General features: G+C 38.1%; 1 protein-coding gene across 1 annotated transcript in view; it reads left to right on the top strand.

Annotated features, from left to right (window-relative positions):
- The first annotated feature begins 14,327 nt into the window (after window positions 1-14,327).
- LOC146610157 (uncharacterized) overlaps window positions 14,328-20,457 on the top strand; it is a 32,558-nt gene continuing 26,428 nt past the window's right edge. Inside the window, exons 1-11 of the mRNA XM_085345050.1 lie at window positions 14,328-14,477; window positions 14,558-14,609; window positions 14,867-15,010; window positions 15,102-15,287; window positions 15,956-16,111; window positions 16,208-16,375; window positions 16,838-16,867; window positions 17,398-17,553; window positions 17,666-17,833; window positions 17,962-18,581; window positions 18,690-18,742. Of these exons, the coding sequence (XP_085201176.1) occupies window positions 14,328-14,477; window positions 14,558-14,609; window positions 14,867-15,010; window positions 15,102-15,287; window positions 15,956-16,111; window positions 16,208-16,375; window positions 16,838-16,867; window positions 17,398-17,553; window positions 17,666-17,833; window positions 17,962-18,581; window positions 18,690-18,742 (1,883 nt within the window). The remainder of the gene's footprint in view (window positions 14,478-14,557; window positions 14,610-14,866; window positions 15,011-15,101; window positions 15,288-15,955; window positions 16,112-16,207; window positions 16,376-16,837; window positions 16,868-17,397; window positions 17,554-17,665; window positions 17,834-17,961; window positions 18,582-18,689; window positions 18,743-20,457) is intronic.

Raw genomic sequence — 20,457 nt, 5'->3', positions numbered from 1 at the left:
TCCACATCGAAAGGAGCCAGCTGAGGTGGTTCGGGCATCTGACAAGGATGCCCCCTGGGCGCCTCCTGGGTGAGGTGTTCCAGGCATGTCCCACCGGGAGGAGGCCCCGGGGCAGACCCAGGACACGCTGGAGAGATTATATCTCTCGGCTGGCCTGGGAACGCCTTGGTATTCCCCCGGATAAGCTGGAGGAGGTGGCTGGGGAGAGGGAGATCTGGGCCTCTTTGCTTAGGCTACTGCCCCCGCGACCCGGCCCCGGATAAAGCGGATGAAGATGGATGGATGGATGGATGGATGGATGGATGGATGGATGGATGGAAAAGAAAACACTAACATTTATGTGAAACTAATTGTAATAAAAAAATGAACAGGTGGTTAACCCTTTACAGCCGATCGGAGCGGGCACGCTCTGTTTTGCGTAACTATTTTTAAATCCCGGTAGCTCTGCAACCACTTAAGCTAGCACAATAATTTTTTTTGCATATGAAACTGGAGGAGTTATACTTACATCTTATGCCATCAGCTTGTCCTAGGTCACAGTTTCCTTCCACATATAGCTTTGCAAAAACTGCATAAAAATCACTTGCAGCAACAAAAACATGATATTCCAGAAACACGCTTCGCCGATCCATCAGCTGTTTGTAACACTTCCTACGTCCATCAGCGGGAACTATCACATGACCGCATGACCTGCCCGAAACCGGAAGTGACGTCATTTTGCGGAAATGTAGTTTTTTACGATCGGGCCCTTATGAGCTTGTGTTTTACTTGTTATGTGTTTTAAAAAGTTATGTTTGAGTTTATGACTTTCTGTGTCGTTTCTGGGATGCTTAAGACTCATATTGCACTGCTGGAAATAGTTTATTTTGATGCATATGCTGTTATTTTGCAAATTTGCACTATAATATTTATTTTCGTTTTTCCTGCAGTATATAAAAATTGGTGTATTTCAAAAATAAAACTATGAAGACACTCAAAATAAATTTCCTGTGGTGGGAAACTAGTTTGTGTAACTTTTTTGTATTTACAGTTTTGAGGGATAAGCCTCTTAAATTTCTCTAACTAGAAATATATGTTAAAAAAACAAAAACGATTTTCAATTTTTTTGTAGTTTATTGCACTTTTTTGCAATTTATGTAATTACTATGCACCTAATGCAGACATATTATTAAAGTTTGGGCTATAATGGTTGTATTGATGTATAGCAACTTGAAATGCTCCCAAAAATGGCTCCACAGCATGTAAAAATATAATATAAGCTCTGGCGAACTTGGTTCTATGGTAGGTCTTAAAGGGTTAATAGATGTAAAAGAAAGAATCTGAAAACAACACTTTTTTGGTCTAAGTGATCAAAGTAGAAAACAGAACTGATGTTCAAAAACAAACCGTAGCTGCACTAATATTACACATCTCCATTGTTGTGGTGAACAGACATGTTGCTTTTAAAACCACATGCAGTGTGTGACCATGACTGTTCACTGAGACCATGGCTGTGTCCCAATTAAGAGACTGCATGCTTGAAGTACGCATTTTAAGTGCGGTTACGTCACCGCCACGCGACGACGGCTGTCCCAATTCGAAGTGTACTTCAAATGCATACTCCAAATGCGCCGTCGATTTCCTTTTTTTTTTTTTTTTTTTTTCAAAATATTAAACTTTATTAAGAAACAGTATACAGAACATGTATACAATCAGAACAAAATTAACATATGCCAGGGGGTGTAATACAAAGAATTACATACATTCAAATAATTTGTAATTACTACAAATAGTAATAGTTTTCATAGCCTTTTTGTTAAGTGATCCACTAATCAATTTTATGTAACATAAAACATCATTATAGTAATGTTTAAAATTAGGTTTTCTGTTACTGTATTTGCATTTGTGAAAATAAAGTTTAGCTAAGATAACTAATAAGTTTATTATAAAGTAAACATCTTTTTTTTGCCTTCGAAAGAAACAAAATACAACATTTTCCCATTTCACAGTAAAGTCATTATAGAGATGTCCAGCAATGAATCTACTGAAGTCTTTCCAAAATGTTCTAGCGTATGAACAGATCCAGAAGAGGTGTTGCACAGTCTCAGGATGGCTTCCACAAAATCCACAGTTCACATTTATGTCCCTTTTGAACTTCGTCATGTAATGATTAGCAGGATAAAATTTATGCAATATTTTAAATGAGACTTCCTTCACTTTATTCGTTACCAGATACTTGTTAGGAATTGTCCATACTCTTTTCCAGTTAATGTCACTGACAAAGGAATTCCAATAAGAGACCACATGTGGGATAGTTAGAGATTCTGTCTGGAACAAAGCACGAATATTCTTATTACTTTTACTGTGGTTTGTTAGACAGATTCTTCCTATGTGTGAATCTAAAGGGTTGGGGAGAGAAACAGATGATATGCAAGGTTGAATACCTTTAAAAAGCATTATAATACCCGTAGGTATTGCATCAAATAATATGGCATATTCTTTGGGTGTGGCTGGAAATTTATAGGTGTTTAAAAATTCTGAATAGGACATGAGCTGCCCATTAGGATTAAACAGCTGATTCACTAAAACAATCCGTTTCTCAACCCACCTAGAAAAAAATAATGATTTATTTTTATACACTATGTTCCTATTATTCCAAATTGAATACGTATGGGGTGTAAAGTTGTGTTTATATATAAGGGACCAAGCTAATAGAACTTGTTTGTGAAACATCGAGAGCTTTTCTGGAAGCTTATCTATATTATAATCACAACCTAAGATAAAACTTAGACCACCAAACTTAGAGAAAATGTAGTGAGGAATAAAATTCCAAATGGATACCGGATTTTTAAGAAAATGTTTAGCCCAATTAATCTTAAATGTATTGTTTAGAGTAGTAAAATCCAAAACATTGAGACCACCGTGTTCATAGTCATTCATCAATACACTTTTTCTGATGTAATGTGTCCGGTTTTTCCAAAGGAAGTTGAAGAGCATTCGGTCAATATCCTTACAAGTTTTGCCGTCCACATGCAGAGAAATTGCTGCATAAGTCAGTCGAGACAGACCTTCTGCTTTTGAGAGCAATACCCTTCCTCTTATACTTAAATCTCTCTGCAACCATTGATTTAATTTGGTTTGAGATTTTTTAATAATTGGGGGAAAAATTAGTAAAATTCTGTCTTTTGTATCTTTGCAGATATTCCCATCCATCCATCCATTTGCTTCCGCTTATCCTTTTCAGGGTCGCGGGGGGCGCTGGAGCCTATCCCAGCTGTCATAGGGCGAGAGGCAGGGTACACCCTGGACAGGTCGCCAGTCTGTCGCAGGGCTAACACACAGAGACAGACAACCATTCGCACTCACATTCACTCGCACATTCACACCTAGTGGCAATTTGGATTATCCAATTAACCTATCCCCACAAGCTGCATGTCTTTGGACGGTGGGAGGAAGCCGGAGTACCCGGAGAGAACCCACGCAAACACGGGGAGAACATGCAAACTCCACACAGAAAGACCCCGGCCTGATGGTGGAATTGAACTCAGGACCTTCTTGCTGTGCGGCAACAGTGCTAACCACCGTGCCACCGTTCTCTTTGCAGATAATCAGACCTAAATATGTTGCTTCATTTTTAACTGTTATATTACAAATACTCTGAACATTACACTCTTTGACAGGTAATAACTGACATTTATTTAAGTTTAGGACCAATCCAGACCCTTTTGAGAAATCCTCTATTACACGTAAAGCAATTGGCACTTGGCTGGCATTTTTAAGAAAAATTGTGGTATCATCTGCCAATTGACTGATGACAATCTCTCTGTCTGCTATGTTTATACCCTTCACAGGGCTATTCGAAATATGAGAGGCAAGAATTTGGGTGCAAAGTAAAAAAAGATAAGGGCTAATCGGGCAACCTTGGCGTACACCTCGATTAAGACTAAAACGAGAAGTGGTGCCATTTTTCATTCTAATAGAACTATTAGCATTGGAATACAGAGTTTTGATAGCTCTGCAGAAGATATCACCAAAACCAAATTTCTGAAGTGTAAGAAATATAAATTCATGCTCAATTGAGTCAAAGGCTTTATAGAAGTCCAGGAGAAGGATAAATGAGTCATCAGATATTAATGCTGAGTAGTCCAGAATATCCAAGACGAGTCTAATATTATTGGAGATGTGTCTGTTTGTCATAAAACCAGACTGTGTCTCGTCTACAATATCGTCCAAAATATATTTAATTCTTCTAGCTAGCAATAGAGCTAATATTTTATAATCATTATTGAAAGAAAACTCCGTCTGTGAGGATCGGGTTTCCTTCGAGACATGGGCAGCGATAAGCAGAGTTCATCCTTTAACATAAACAAAATTAAAATATTCTCATGCATGATCAATGGTTAATCACGGTACCAGCTGGAGTACCGGGAGCAGTTTGGAAAAACAAGAAGACGCGGAGACTGTTCTAGGTTGTCATTCCAAACTGACTCAAAGGTTTATTCATCTTACAACAGTATATATAGAGGAAAAAGGTTCGTGTGTCAACAGATTCTCAGTTCAAACCGGTACAGACCAAATAAGGAAACGTCTTCCTGCCTTGTGAGCAAAGAAGTATCCTTTGTGTAGTTTATCAGTTCAGCTACAATTTATGATCATCCCAGCAAAATACACTCCTAGACATAGAATACAGAGTTCTTTCATTAGTGAATTCTGAAACGAACCACCTGGCCTTTAACAAGCTCCTTTCTAGGAGATAAAGAAGGGGGGATGGGAGTAAGGAAGTGGTCTCTGTGGTATTTTCGACCTTGAGGTACCAACCTGTGATTCTTACACATTAATTCTTAGGTTACAGAGAAAGAGAAAAACAACTAGTAAATGGGCCTTATTGAGTAACAGTTTTCCTGTATAATATCACTATAAAACAATATCCTGTAAATGCTACCATGGTATCAAAATATCACAACAATTATTTAGGAGGCTTATTGGTCTCCAGTTGTCTATAAAAAGTAGGTCCTTCTTAGGTTTGGGAATTAAAGTAATAAGTCCCTGAGTAAGGCTGGGAGGAAGAGTGCCCCTTTTAATACTTTCATTATAAACCTGCAACAAAAAGGGTGCAAGCTGACAAGAAAATGATTTATAGAATTCAGCCACCAGCCCATCTGTGCCCGGAGATTTGTTGTTTTTAAGAAATTCAATAGATGTCAATATCTCTTTTTCAGTAATTGGACTGTCACAAAAAAGCCTATCAGCACTTTTAATCATTTCAACATTGTTTACAGAGTCAATGAATTGGGTAGCGACCTTTGCGTTATAATTGGATTCATACAACTTTGAGTAGAAATTACAACAAAATTGAGAGATAATTTTTGCATCATCACTGACCGTACCATTTATATTCAATTTATGAATAGTATTGGTTTTAGATCTATGTTTTTCTAAGTGGAAAAAATAAGCAGAATTCTGCTCTCCCTCCTCTATCCACCTTTTTCTTGAACGAACAAAAGCTCCTTCAGCTTTCTGGCGGTAAATCTCATCCAGTTTAGATTGAAAGGACCTAAGATGTAATCTATCCTCCTCCGAGACCTCGTCTGGTGGGAGTTGATATATTGCGGAAATTTGAACAATTAGATTTTCTTCTTCTGCTGCCCTTGACTTAGCTATTTTTGCCCCATACTGTCTCAACATTTTACTTGTCTCAAATTTAAAAATTTCCCAGTTTGTGCTATAGGAATTCTCAATATTAGCCTTGTGTATAAAGTGTTTTAACAGTCGTGTAATTTCAGATTTTACAATTGTATGGCTCAGAAGCGAGCTATTTAATTTCCAATAGGAGGATCTATTAATTGCAATAGTAGGAAAGAGTTGCAGATTAATATATATTGCTCTATGATCCGTAAGTGGAGTTGTAAGGATATTGACCGTAACACTGTCCTTTGATAGACTACTTGATATTAACCAGAAATCAATACGTGATTTCCTTGAACCAGAACGGTTACTCCAGGTAAAAGATATATCATCAGGAAATTTGTCTCTCCAAATATCAATTACATTAAGTTTGATTTGTCACCTTCCTTACGTACTATTTTGGTACAGGAAGTGCTGAATGAAAACAGACCAACCATCAACTAGGGCTAGGGTTAGGGCACAATTCAGTGTTGCTTAAAGAAATATCTAAATAACTGATCACTAATCAGTGCCAGTGTATTTAGATTTAAGAAATATTTAGATTAAATATCAATTTTATATTAGTAAATATTTCAATTTAACATTCAGTCATAACACTTGAATTCAGATGTAAATGTTTGTAAAATTTCCTGTGAAAAAAAGGGCGTGTTGAAAACATAATAATCAGAGCCCCATATCCTAAAGATTTTTTTAAACTGTAATTGCTAAAGTTAAGACATATATGGGATGGGTGGGGTTGAGTTGATAATAAATCAGTGCTATCCAGTGACCAATAATAAAAGTTGTCATGTTAAATATAACAAGAAACTAACATCTAACCAGATTATTATGTTTGCAAAGATGGGAATTTCTGCAGAGTAATATTTTATCAAAGGCTGTGTGAATGAGGAAATGAAACCAAGTCAGTCAGCTGGATCAGCTGTAGCAGGACAGGAGGAGTCAGAGAGAAACTCAGAGTTTGTTGAAGATAACTTGCCAGCATGCAGCTTCACTACTCAGGTGACTGTCTCAGAGATCTAGGTAACCCTCTTTGTCGAACAGAAAACCCAGTCGCCCCGATCTTTCACTAAGTCTCTTGTTTAAAAAAAATAATATTTTTATTAAATTGTTGGTAATCAGGTAACAAAGAAAATAATAAATTTAACAGTTACATATCAAAAACAATCACACTTTTAAAGAGTCGATTGTGCCGTTCGAAATATAGAATTAGGGTAGAGTTAGGGTTACAATTGTCACCTATGATGGCTCAAACCCCAAAAGTTAAAAAAAAAAAAGTCTAAAATTAGATCACAGTAAAATTCATTAACAAATAAGGAAATTTACTTTTTCATTTATTTGTTGAGGAAAATTACCCACTAGTGAGTGACAAAGGTTTGTAAATCTCTCTCTATATATATTTTAAAAAGTTCTCGCCACTCGCCATGCAGGTGGTCTTTATCCTTTAAGCCTGGATCTTCTACCAAAGGCTTGGGAGCTTGAGGGTCCTGCACAGGATCTTTGCTGTTCCTAGGACTGCGCTCTTTGGGACAGAGATCTTGGACGTTGTTCCTGCGATCTTTTGGAGCAACTCGCCCAGCCATGGGTCACTGTCCCAAGTGCTCTGACTACCAGGGATCACTGTTGCCCCACTGTTGCCTTCACCCTCCACCACGTTGTTTCATCCTGGATAGTGGTTCTGACACTCACTAGTTCTCAGTCACCTTCCTTAGCATACAATCTCAGGGTACTGGATTTGGGGTAAAAACTTCCATGCACGGTAAAAAGCTTTCTTATTTTGATGATAGTGGCTTCTACCTCTTTCTTTGGTCATCTTATTATCTAAGCAGGGTATCTGATAACCGGCAGGACGTAGGTGTTAATTGTATTCTTTCCATTCAGCTGACTCCTCAGGACTTGCCGGACCCTCTGCAGGTATGTTGCAGCTTTCCTAGCAGCCTTTTCATGATTTGCCTTTGTGATTGGATTTGCCTTCCAATAGCACAATGCCCTTTGTTGTGACTACTTTCCCTCTCATTGATACCATACAATTACACTCCGATATCATTGCTATAAGTGCTCGTGGTTGTATATCACTTGTTTGATATCACATTCACTCCTTAATGTCATGAGGTTAGCTTCTAGAATGAAAATTTTCATCAAACAAATTGAATGACAAATAATGATTAAAAAACAAAACAAAACTGCATGACATCTGAAGCAAATATCACAAATTTTAAAAAATGAAGCAAATATGTTTCTGGATCCAGGAGCTAAATGCATGCATATTATGAATTTAGTTCCTGACAGCCCTGTTTGTTTTTCTGTTTGTTTTTGGATGCCTCATTTCATGAGCTGTCTAAAAGAATAGTGTACTTTGTAAACATATGTTATCAGCCAATTTGTAAATAACAGATTAGATCGTGTTACAGTATTAGCTAAGGTGAGAGCACAGATTGAGCTCAGATAAAAGCACTAGACATAAAGACATAAAGTGAGTAAAAAAACGTCCTAAATGCATTTAGAATTTATTTAGAACTACAAATTAAATTTCTTTTAGCGATTATTGTTTTTTTTAATGTCCCAATTCTAACCCTGCTCCTTTATCTGGGCTTGGACCGGCAAAAGTGACCCGAAATAGGCACTCTGGTGGAGTTACTTTGTGTATGTGTGTGTGTGTGTGTGTGTGTGTGTGTGTGTGTGTGTGTGTGTGTGTGTGTGTGTGTGTGTTTAAGTAGTTTTAAACCTTGTGAGCCACAAAACAACATAACAGTAAAAGAAGAATTGATTGCGTTACAGTCATTGTGGGAGCAGAGGTTTCACTCATGCACGATCATTTGCAGTTTGGACGCATAGGTGGGAACATTTCCTGCCCTGATAGCAGCTGGGGGAGGACTATCCTCTGCCCGTGAGCGCTTTGGCACGGGCGAGGTGCCCACGGCAGCACCCGCTGCTTGTTGAGAAGAGCAATACATACTTTCACGTCAAAAGTTGTCATAAATAAGTCTCCAATAACACCAGAAAAAGTCACCAGATTTGATTTCATTTTGTAATTTTGCAAACAGGTTTTAATCAGGTTCGTACAGTTTTTGGGTTCGGGGACCTTAGTTTTACTGCAACTTAGTGTAGTATGGTACTGTAACATGTAGCTGACTTCACTAATGAACTGAATGAATCAAAACATGTAATAATCACAACCTACAGTTTTGAGATTTTCTTTTTTTTATTATTTTCTTGTAATATTACATTTTTGCTTCATTTCTATTTTTTCCTAAAATTATTATAAATAACAGCACTAGTAATATACAACATGATTTAAAATAAATAGTTTAATATGTGATATCGCAAATGCAAACTCATGTGTTAATTATGTCTCAAAAGCCTTCAATTAAAGGTGTGATTATATAGTGTGAGTGTTGCTGGGCCCTGAGTTAATATGTTACCAAACAACAAAACACAAATATATTCTCCTTCCCCAGATCATCTGAGGTGTTCAACATGGGGCCTCACTCTTTTCCAGCAATAAGAAAACTAAAAAAACAAACCAATTAATGGCCATTTAATGATCTGAATAAAGTGAGATTATACCCACAGAGTCCAATTAACATGAAAAAAGGAAAACAGACAAGGGAATACATTCTGTGTATTTACAGGAACACATCAGAAGTTCACTTCATCCACTTTATGATGTTAGTTACACAGATATCTAAACAAATAACTATCAGATGAGTACCACAACTTTGGAACTTTTATAGCACTGGTAATATGTATAATAATACATAATACATAATAATTCACATAAACTTACCACAAAACATAAACCATGTTTGGCTCATTGTTTCTTTTCTGCAACAATGGTTCTTGGCAATAAATTTTATACAACTGGAAAGCCCATTTATTTGCTTTTTACCAATGAACAATAAAATGTGAAATTTTTCATCAAACAAATTGAATGACAAATAATGATTAAAAAAAAAAACCTGCATGACATCCTAAGAAAATATCACAAACTAATAAAATAAAGCAGATATGTTTCTGGATCCAGGAGCTAAATTCATGCATATTATGGGAGAAATTTTCAGATTTGGCACCCCTGTTTGGTTTTCTGTTTGTAAACACCAGTCAGCCAATTTGAGGTACTGAACGAAGACCATGAAGCACTGTCTGCCTCAACAAGGACAATCATCAACACATTGAAGTTTATCAAGTGTATGATCTACATTTCTCTCAAAGAAACCAGACAGACAGGTTTGTGACTCAGAAAAAGCAATCAAGGAAGTTGGTTTCTCATTTGATGCTGTAGTCTGTATGTGAAGGTGTGCTGCAAAATGATTATGCTCTCCTGACAAGAGGCTTTACAGACGGCAACAACGGCAAAAGGTAATCAACTTAATGTAGAATTTCCATTACTCAGTGTCTTTTATATTGTATTATTATTCCTCATATCTTCAGACCAATTTTAAAAAAGTATCCTAGAATGTTTACCGACATATCTAATATCTAGCTATTTTGCATTTACTGCTATTCAATAAGCAGTATTGAATAGCATACTGCTATTCAATACTGCTAAAAACAAACAAATAATTAACTTTGCAAGCAAACAGCAATAAATTAAATATTTTGAATGTTTGCTATCTGTTATCGTATGACTGTCACGATCCTGGGTCCTAGGACCCAGTGTTTTGAGTTTTAGTTCATTTTGATGTTTATAGTATGTTTAGGTCATTAGGCCTCCTATGTTGATTTGCTTATTAGTTCCCCCTTGTGTTTCAACCCATGTTAAGTCTCCCCTGCCCTTCATGTCTCTCTGTGCCCCCTCTGTTCTGTTTATGGTGTGTCTTTGCATGTTTGAGTTTCTTGTTTTCTGTCACCCTGCATTGTGCATTATGTTCTCATGGTTGGTCTTTTGTTACTCCCTCTAGTCTAGTCTCTTGTGTTCAAAGCTGAGTATTTCCCTCTGTGTATTTTGGTTCTTAGACCTCTGCCTTATGGTTTGTCTCTGTTTCTTAGTTGCTGTCTCCACTGTGTCTAGTTCGCGTCTCTGTGTGATACTTCCTGTTTTACTTTGAAGGTCCATGCCTCATGTGAGTGTTTCTAGTTTTGCGTCTCTGTCTCGTCCAGTCCTGATTTCTCCCAGCTGTGCCCTCCTTCTGTGTCTCATTCCCTCGTTATCCCTCTGTGTATTTAAGCCCTGTGTTTCTCTTTGTCAGTGTCGTAGTCTCCACCATAGCTGTGTGATTTTTCCCTGTGGCTCCTTGTGCTTTAGTTTTCCCAGTTTAGTCTATTTTGTATTGTTTTTCGTGTCCCACTCCATGCCAGCAATAAAGCTGTGTTTTTTGAGTTTACCTTTTGTCTCTGTGAGTTTGCGTTTGGGTCCTACTTTTGCCTGCACACAGCCGTACTGTGACAATGACAGCTGAGACAAGCTTACAACTCCTGCTACCCCGAATAGGGTATGTTGAGGAAGACGGATGGATTAATGGATGGATGACTGGAGATAATACACTTTTCAATTCAGGAACAAACATCAATAACATCAATAACAGATCTGAGACAGTCTCAGGGGTACACATGCGCATTAACTTATTAGTTTCCTTTTAAAATAAATTATAAGACAAAAATCTTATTAGTAAGGTTGAACTCTTGGGGTATAATGCTGCTAAGAACTGTGAAACATTTATCGAGTTCATGATCCAGAACAACTAATAAACATGGGCACATTTCAGCAAACCAAACGCCATCTTCACCTAAACTTAGACTAATCTCATTGTTACGTTTTTATGTCTGTGTCATTTCTCTAACTTAACGAAATTCTACTCACACTGTGCTGCTAAAGTCAAAAGTGAGTGTTTAAATTCTTTACCACTGCTGTACATATAAACTTTATTTTAATGCACTTAGTATGTATTGCACAACACAGTGTCTTTGTTTCAAAGTCTGACATAATTAGGGATGGGTATCGAAACCCGGTTCTTGTTGAGAACCGGTTCCCACTGTTTCAATTCCTTGAAATTGTTTGCCATTTTTGCAAATGATTCCCTTATCGATTCCAGTTACCGCGAATGATGTCACCACGTTGCGGAGCGTCATTTACCTGTCAGGAAACACGGCGCCTAAGCAGCTCAAACGCTCAAATGTTTTGTTATACTTTATGAGAACAGGGCAACTTGCAATACTTGCAAAGTAGATATTTCATTTAAGGGAGGAAACACTATGAATATGCAAAAGCATTTGCTCGCGATGACCTTAAATGAATGTCATGTTTTTAACCCTTTCAGGCTCAAATTAAGTTTTTTGTTGCTAATGCACAACCAAGTCCTGCAGTGGTACTTCTGAGTAAAACAAACTCATAAAATATGTATGTGGGGTAATCAGATTGTTAGTTTTTAACTGTTGCAAATCGGCAACGCCTGCCTCGAGACGGTTAATTCCGCCCCGGACTCGTGAATCACAACCCAGCAGCAGCGGTGACGTTGCACGTCCTCTCCCGTTAATGCAGCAGGTAAATAATCAACTAACAGTGCATATTATGTTAGCGCGATCTGCCTTATTACAAAACCTGCCATTACTGTGTGTTGCATTTAGGTGACCATGATGAGAGAGAGCCTCTCTCATCATGGTCAGAGTCTGGCTGGCTCAGATGCTGGCAGTTCTCGCTGCAGTCTACGGGTAGTGTCTCCTTTCAGGCCAGGATAGACGAATGTCACCGAGCAGTGACTAAGTTTGAGGTAAAAGGCTTGCACTGTTAGGAGTTGGGTTCTGGTTATGTGGTGTTTTTGTCTGTATGTGTTTTTTGGTGCCTCCCTTTTTGTATAGGTAGGCGGGGCAGTGAGTCACTGAACCTGGCACACCTGTTAATCATCAGATGCAGTAGCGGTTTTTGATACGGGCAACACAGGCGGTTGCCTCCCAGTCAACACACATATGTGGGGCCTAAATAGGGAGCAGCAGGTCTAATATTTGGGGCCCACTTGGGAAACCCAACTAGGGTCCAGCTAATTTTGTCCTCAGTTTCCATGGTGGCCCCAAATGTGTTTTCCTAGATGGGTTTATGCTGGGTCCGAGATAAGCCCCAAATCAGGCCCAGCCAACAAATGAGTATGGGGCCCAGATGGGTAGAAGCGGGTCTGATGGTTGGGGCCCACTTGGGCTACCCACCTGGCACCCAGCTACTTTTGTCCTCAGTTTCCATGATGTCCCCAAATGTGTTTTCCCAGATGGGTTAATGATGGGTCCCAAATCAGCCCCAGACAACAAATGAGTATGGGGCCCAGATGGATAGAAGCAGGTCTGATACTTGGGGCCCACTTGGGTTACCAACCTGGGACACAGCTATTTTTGTCTTCAGTTTCCATGGTGGCCCCAAGTGTTTTTGTCCAGATGGATAATGAAAGTAAGCTATAATTTAAATCACCTGTACAACAAAGCCAGTTTATCTTTTTTTCCCCTACAGTTTATAGGAAAAACAAATGCAGCAAACCACAGCTTCTCACTCATTCACCAATCCATTGGTCCTGAAAGAAATAAAATAAAATAAAAAATTAGTGCATTTTTACAAACAAAATCAGATTTGCGATAGTACTGGAGTTGTTTTGGAGGTTGTGCTGTTCAAGTTGTTTGACCTCCTACATTGAACTCTTTGAAGACCATGAGTATTCATGGAAACAGAAAAGCTATTTACAAAAGGATTTACCAAGTAGGCACTCAAAAATACATACATGAGGTGATCAGGGGAAGTGGAGACACATGAGGACACAGCTGACTAGAATGAAACATAATGACATTAAAGGGGAGAGTAAGACTAAACACGTAGTACAAAGAAACACAAGACCTTTCAAAGTAAAATAGGAGCCATGGGGACACGAGCCAACAGGGAATACTTAACACAGGGATGACTACATAAATGGATCTACTAAAATGGCCTGTATTTATATAGCGCTTTACTAGTCCCTAAGGACCCCAAAGCGCTTTACATATCCAGTCATCCACCCATTCACACACACATTCACACACTGGTGATGGCAAGCTACATTGTAGCCACAGCCACCCTGGGGCGCACTGACAGAGGCGAGGCTGCCGGACACTGGCGCCACCGGGCCCTCTGACCACCACCAGTAGGCAACGGGTGAAGTGTCTTGCCCAAGGACACAACGACCGAGACTGTCCAAGCCGGGGCTGGAACCGGCAACCTTCCGATTACAAGGCGAACTCCCAACTCTTAAGCCACGATCGCCCGTACTAAACAAGGACTAAAGAAACCTAGAAGCTAATACCAAAGAAAGAAACAATGAAGATCAAAATACAAGGAAAACTCAGAACGCTGGGTCACACGACCCAATACCGTGACACAACTGTGATAAGAAAATTAAAACATCAGTTACTATTTTCTTATCTAAGAACAGGAAAGATTATTGGCACTCGAAAATTCTCATACTGTATATAGACCATCAGTTTTTTGTTTTTTTGTTTTTTTGCTTAGTATTACAAGTTGTTGACTTTGACAATGTTTGAAGTTAAACATTTTTAAAACTCTGTTTGCATGCTAACAAATAAACATTGACAGGCTGGTATGATCCAAATACATTTAAACAAGTTGAGCAGCACATTATCTGGAAGGCAGAAAACCTTTTGCCTTCCTGTTGGCTCCCATTTACAGAAGGAATGCCAGCAGCATGACACCGTGAATAATGACTGATTTTATTAAAAGGACTTGTGTTCTTTTCTCTTTAGTTAGGATGACATTACGAAAGGTCTCGTTATGCATCGTTATTCTCCTAGTCATATGGAACTGTCTTAAGTATGAGAGACACAGAGAGTTTCTAAACGGCTTCTTTGAGGTAAGAATAAAAATGAATGAATGTATAATGATGAAAAAATACAGTGAAACAAATCATTTTCCTCCTGGATTTTCTTCCAGGAGTTAATGAGTGCAGAAGAATCCAGCATTCATCTAAGACAAAAAAGAGAAAGTGAGTAAAATTTTAGCAGTGTTACTACAACGTAACACATGTTTGTTGACTAATAATATAATTATATAATAATTGTATTTATTAAAAAAAAACATGCTTTGCAAAGTGCTTTGAAAAACTAGACGAGGGAGGATATTCAATGAACAAGCAGAACTGAATAGCAATAACAGTATCTGACCAAGTCCAGATTATCAGTGTTATCATTGCTTTATGGTTTGTTTGGGTTTTTCTTTTTTTTTCTTTTTTTTTACCTTTAGCTTCATCAAATTCCACTGAGTATGAGTTCCAAGCTGTTATAAGCGTCTCAAATCTGGAACAATTCCAGTCGATACTGAACACTCTCAGTTTTCCTTTATTGATCAATGCCACTGGTGAGATTACAAGCATTAATACAACAACAGGTAAAACATCCATTTATGTTGCATCTCCATTGCTTGCCAATCTTATTCACTCAAAGTGTCACATTGAACCATTGTGTTGTGTTCTTCTCAGTGTGTTCACCAAACATAACTGCAAACATAACTGGATACCAGTGCACATGTGAGGAGAGCTTTGCTTGGTCATATAACAAATGCATTGACTATGAGGCCTGTGATGCCATCGTTGGTGATACGTGTGGATGCATTAATGGACTTCCAGCAGATGGGCAATATTGCCAGTTAAAAACCAGCAACCCAGGTAGGACTAGGCAAACATGTATCACATGTGATAGGTAAGTAAGTATGTAATGTAAATGTAAGTACATTTATCCAGCATATGTAGTTAGACTGAGGTTTCTACGTCTGTGTTCTGTGAAAGGATTTAATAATGTAATTTTTTTTTAAGTGTAAAGGATGTTGATTTGAATTCTATCCTAAAGCCATAACTTTGTATAAAAATGGTAAATGGCCTGTATTTATATAGCGCTTTACTAGTCCCTAAGGACCCCAAAGCGCTTTACATATCCAGTCATCCACCCATTCACACACACACATTCACACACTGGTGATGGCAAGCTACATTGTAGCCACAGCCACCCTGGGGCGCACTGACAGAGGCGAGGCTGCCGGACACTGGCGCCACCGGGCCCTCTGACCATTTGTATGAAATTTGTTTCAAAGGTTCAGTTGCTGTAGTCGCAATTTTCTTGTTTACGAGAGATATTTAAAATTTATGAAATGTTTGAGAAATGTTTTCTCAGTGTCAACACTAGCTACACCAACAGCTATATCACTAAATGATATATCACATGTAATTTAATATACATGTGATATATGTATTTCACATGTATATTATATATATAAAGTTGCAACAGAAGTAGAAACATCTTAAATAAATGGGGTGCTTGTTTTTTGTCTCCTCTACAGTGCCAGTGGAGTATGATATAGACTTTAACTTGCTCTTGCCAGTATCCAGCCTGCCCCCAAATTTCATTGATCTGTTCAGAAACTATGTGGGAAATTTGTCATTCCCCAAAACCATCACTCAGTCTTTAATAATTGAAGACTTGAACTTCACCACATGTAAGAATTTTGTACTCGGACAGATTTAAATGTGTTCATACTCTGGTGCATGGTTTATGAGGTGTGTTTTGTCATTGTTTTGAATGACTTTAACAGGGTGCTATCCAAACTCCACCGGAGGAATGCAGTGTCAGTGTGAGGACCACTTTGGTTGGTCATGTGAAAAGTGTGGCCTATACGGTGCATGCAGTAATGTCACCTCACAAGCCTGTGGATGCATCAAAGGGCTTCCTCCTGATGGAGAGTTCTGTGAACCAAACGCAAGTAAGAAACTTGCAGCTGAAGAAATAGAAGCATTTTAGAAGCATATTAAAGAAACATTAACAGATCTAACATTGCGTTCAAAATCCTTACTGACATTGCTATGACATAACCAAAAGTTATGGACTTCCTCTGAGTGGGGAGTTCTGGCAACCAATCACAAGTAAGAACTGCAATTGTCTAGCTGTTGGATGAACAGACTACTTCCTTTATCAAATAGATGAATGAACTTTTCAACTGTCTGATTACCTAACATTGTGTTATGAGAGTGATTAGACATTAGATATGAATTGCTCTGTGGAAACACACTGCAATTAATTCTATACTCACTGTATTAAAGAAACATTAACACACCTAACACTGCATTCATTATCCTTGCTGACATTTCTATGACATAACCAAAGTCATGGCGTTTAGTTTCTGGCTTGAAATTTAAATAATTAAACATGTAATGTTTTTCCACAGGTGTCGCTCCTTGCCCAACACCACCTCCTGGTATGACAAACATCTTTGTTATTCATTTGTGGAAGCACAGTTCAATTCATTCTATACACACTGTATTAAATTATCTGATTGTTTGTGTTCAAAGACACAAATGATCTTGTTATGTTTAATTTGTATTTTGGGTGTGTTATCAAATATCAATATGTAAGAAGTTATTTTTACAATGGAAAGTGTATACAATATGTTATTTAGAGAGAAAAACGTGGAGGCCATCAATTTGGCAACAAAGAAAACACTTTCAAAAGATATGGCTACTGTTGTGCTTTAGCTCAGCCGCTGCTAATTTTCTAAAACTTACCAAGTAGCTTTTTAGGCATTGACCTAAACCCATGTGTTGGTAATGGATAAACCTGGACAAGTAACATACTTTAATAAGTAATGCATTCTTAAATGATAAAGGTATTTGAAAATCTGTAACATGCATGAGTCGAACTTGGGTCAGTTTTACATTTTCACGTAAATATAGTTTCCCATCATTGCAACAGTTGTATGTGATGGATTTCCCCTTTTCTCCTTCACAGCACCAGTGGACTTTGATATAGACCTTGAACTGCACATCCCAGCATCTAGTGTGCCCCAGAATTTCAGTGTTGTGCTCAGAAATATTCTGAGAAATTTCTCCTTCCCCAAAATCATCACTGGGTCTTTAACACTGAAAGACTTGAACTTCACCACATATAAGGACCTGATCTTATTTGACTTTTGCACTCCAACACATTTAATGCTGTTCATATGGTGCTGTATGACTTGTGAACTGTGTTTTGTTATTCTTTTAAATGTCTTGAAAAGGGTGCTATCCAAACTCCACTGGAGGACTCCAGTGTCAGTGTGAAGACCAGTTTGCTTGGTCATGTGGCAAGTGTGATGAGTACGGCGCATGCAGTAATGTTACCTCACAAACCTGTGATTGCATAAAGGGATTTCCTCCTGATGGAGAATTCTGTGAACCAGTCACAAGTAAGGACCTTGTCGTTTTTATAACAAGATGTATTTTTTTTATTCACTTTAAATTCATCAAGTTTGCGTCATGAGTGTTCTCCGTGTCACTAAAACAATATAAGGAATTCTTGAATGTTTCTCCACAGATATCATTCCCTGTCCACCAATGCCAAACACAACAACACCAGATCCTACAACTACAACACCAATGCCAAACACAACAACACCAGATCCTACTACTACAACACCAATGCCAAACACAACAACACCAGATCCTACAACTACAACACCAATGCCAAACACAACAACACCAGATCCTACTACTACAACACCAATGCTAAACACAACAACACCAGACCCTACTATAACAACACCAATGCTAAACACAACAACACCAGATCCTACTACAACAACACCAATGCTAAACACAACAACACTGATTCCAAACACAACTACACCAGATCCTACTACAACAAAACCATTACCAACAACTGCACCAACACCAATTCTAACCAATACAACAATTCTGATGCCAAATACAACCACACCAATGACAGACACAACAACAACACGGGTTTCGAGTACTACAAGAGTGCCAACTACTACAACCACAGCGATGTCAACTACAACAACAACAGCAAACACAACTACTACAATAACACCAACTACTGCTTCTGTTACAACAGATCAATTGACCATAAATGTGGAATTTAGTGACACATACAATAATCCAAACAGTGTTTTTTTCAGAAATGTTAGCACTGCTGTAAGTCTCAATTAGCCCCATCTTTGTGTCATTCAATTTTCACATAATCTCAAACTACTCAATTCAGGTGGTTTAATTCATGTTTGGCAATGTCACTATCTCAAACAGATTCAAGCAGAAGCACAGAAGAACAAAATCACAGCACAATTAATTAAATTCCGGTAAGTCACATTATCTTTTTTAATATACCAATCCTAACAATTGTTTCTTTGTTTAGGTTTTTTTGTTTGTTTGTTTTTTTACAGTTGTTACAGTCTTTGAAAAGTTTCTCCTCTGTGTCAACACTGCAAGTCAAAAGAAAATATCATTATGTGGCTACCTTGAAGCTTCTTAACATAAATGCCCTACAAAAAAGGGATAACTACAACCTAAAGTTCCACTACCCATGAATCACTTACACACACACCATACTGGCAAAAACATCTAGTATAACATCTGTATAATCATCACCTTATACAGAGGCAGACTGAGACTCTAATACAGGCCAAGAACTTGACTTACAGTTTTTTACAGCCGCTAGGACACATTTCTCAATACTTAGGTCACTTTTGCAAAACTCTTCACACAATTCTCCTAACTGACCTTCAGCTTGGCAAAGCAGTTCATTTCACATTCAAAATGCACTACAACTACCAAAACACTTTATTCAGGTCTCAAATAAATTCATTCTTCCAGAACACTAGCAAAGGTTGACAGCCGACAAACACACTTTGTCACCCACAAAACAATGACCTAAAAAACACTAGCAACATGTAGCATTACACAGTGTTTTCTTGTGTAAAACAAGGACACATCTCTGTTTATAATTTCAATATATGTTACTGGAATGAATTAGACATCATGCAGAATTCGTCAATATTTGTTTATGTATTTTTAGTTTTTTGCACTAAGTAATCCCAAAATACAAGAATTTGTATACACACCATCCACTGATACACATACAATAGTAATGCTAATCTACTCGGTCTTCTCCATTTGGCCACAGGTTCCCATCCACATCACATCTTATGTCATCTAGGGAAATACACCTAGGAAAGAATCTTCTGGCATGCCAGAATTGAAGGAGTTGAAAAATTGAAGGAGTAACACCTGTGTAGATGTTCATCTACAATGAGAATCAGCTGTGGCTGGTTAAACTGCATTTTTAGATTTACAGTTTTTTCTGATTGCTTAAGCACATTTTTTGTAACTATTGGCTAATTTTGCAAAACTCTTCACACAAATAAGAAAACCTGTCACCCAATAATCAAAACATTGTAGTTCTCTTGCAAAAGCAAACACAGCTAGATTAACTCTTCACACCTTCGTAAAAATGGTCTTTCCGTATCAAACAGTACACACAAGCCATCATCTACTAAGCACACAATGCGCCAACTGCACACTGATGGTATGAATACAAAACACATCTGGCTTTTGCTTTCTCTGTGCACAAGGTAGGCTATGTCAGTTTGAGCTCATACTTCTGTCATAGATCCATAAGCATGGAGGGATCCAAACTTCAAGTACTGGTGTTTATTCAAACACATCAAAACAAACACAAGTGTTTATTTCCAAGTATAGGATTATTTGCAATCGCCATAATGACTATATGGGTTACTTGGTCTGCAGTGAACATGCTTCCTCTGCCCCCAGCATCTGGTCATCTAGCAATTCTGTAAAGTAACAATTTCAGTATTTTTACATCAATGGTATTGGTGTGTTTCTCATTGGCATATGGCAGTGCTACAAATCTTTGTGCGAAGTGACTGTACTAACCGATTCTCATTTCAAGATGTCCTTATGGTGCTTGCTACAGTGTAGCGGCTCGAGTTAGGCTGGACCCGTTGGCCAGCTACCCTCAGGGTCATTCCACGGTTGATTACATGGTCCACTATTG

Source organism: Diplotaxodon limnothrissa, linkage group LG20 (genome assembly GCF_057381915.1).
Source record: "Diplotaxodon limnothrissa isolate DT_005_m linkage group LG20, D_limnothrissa_male_GT1.1, whole genome shotgun sequence".
Lineage (NCBI taxonomy): Eukaryota > Metazoa > Chordata > Actinopteri > Cichliformes > Cichlidae > Diplotaxodon > Diplotaxodon limnothrissa.
Note: the sequence above shows the minus strand (reverse complement) of the source record. Positions and strands in the feature narration are given on the sequence as shown.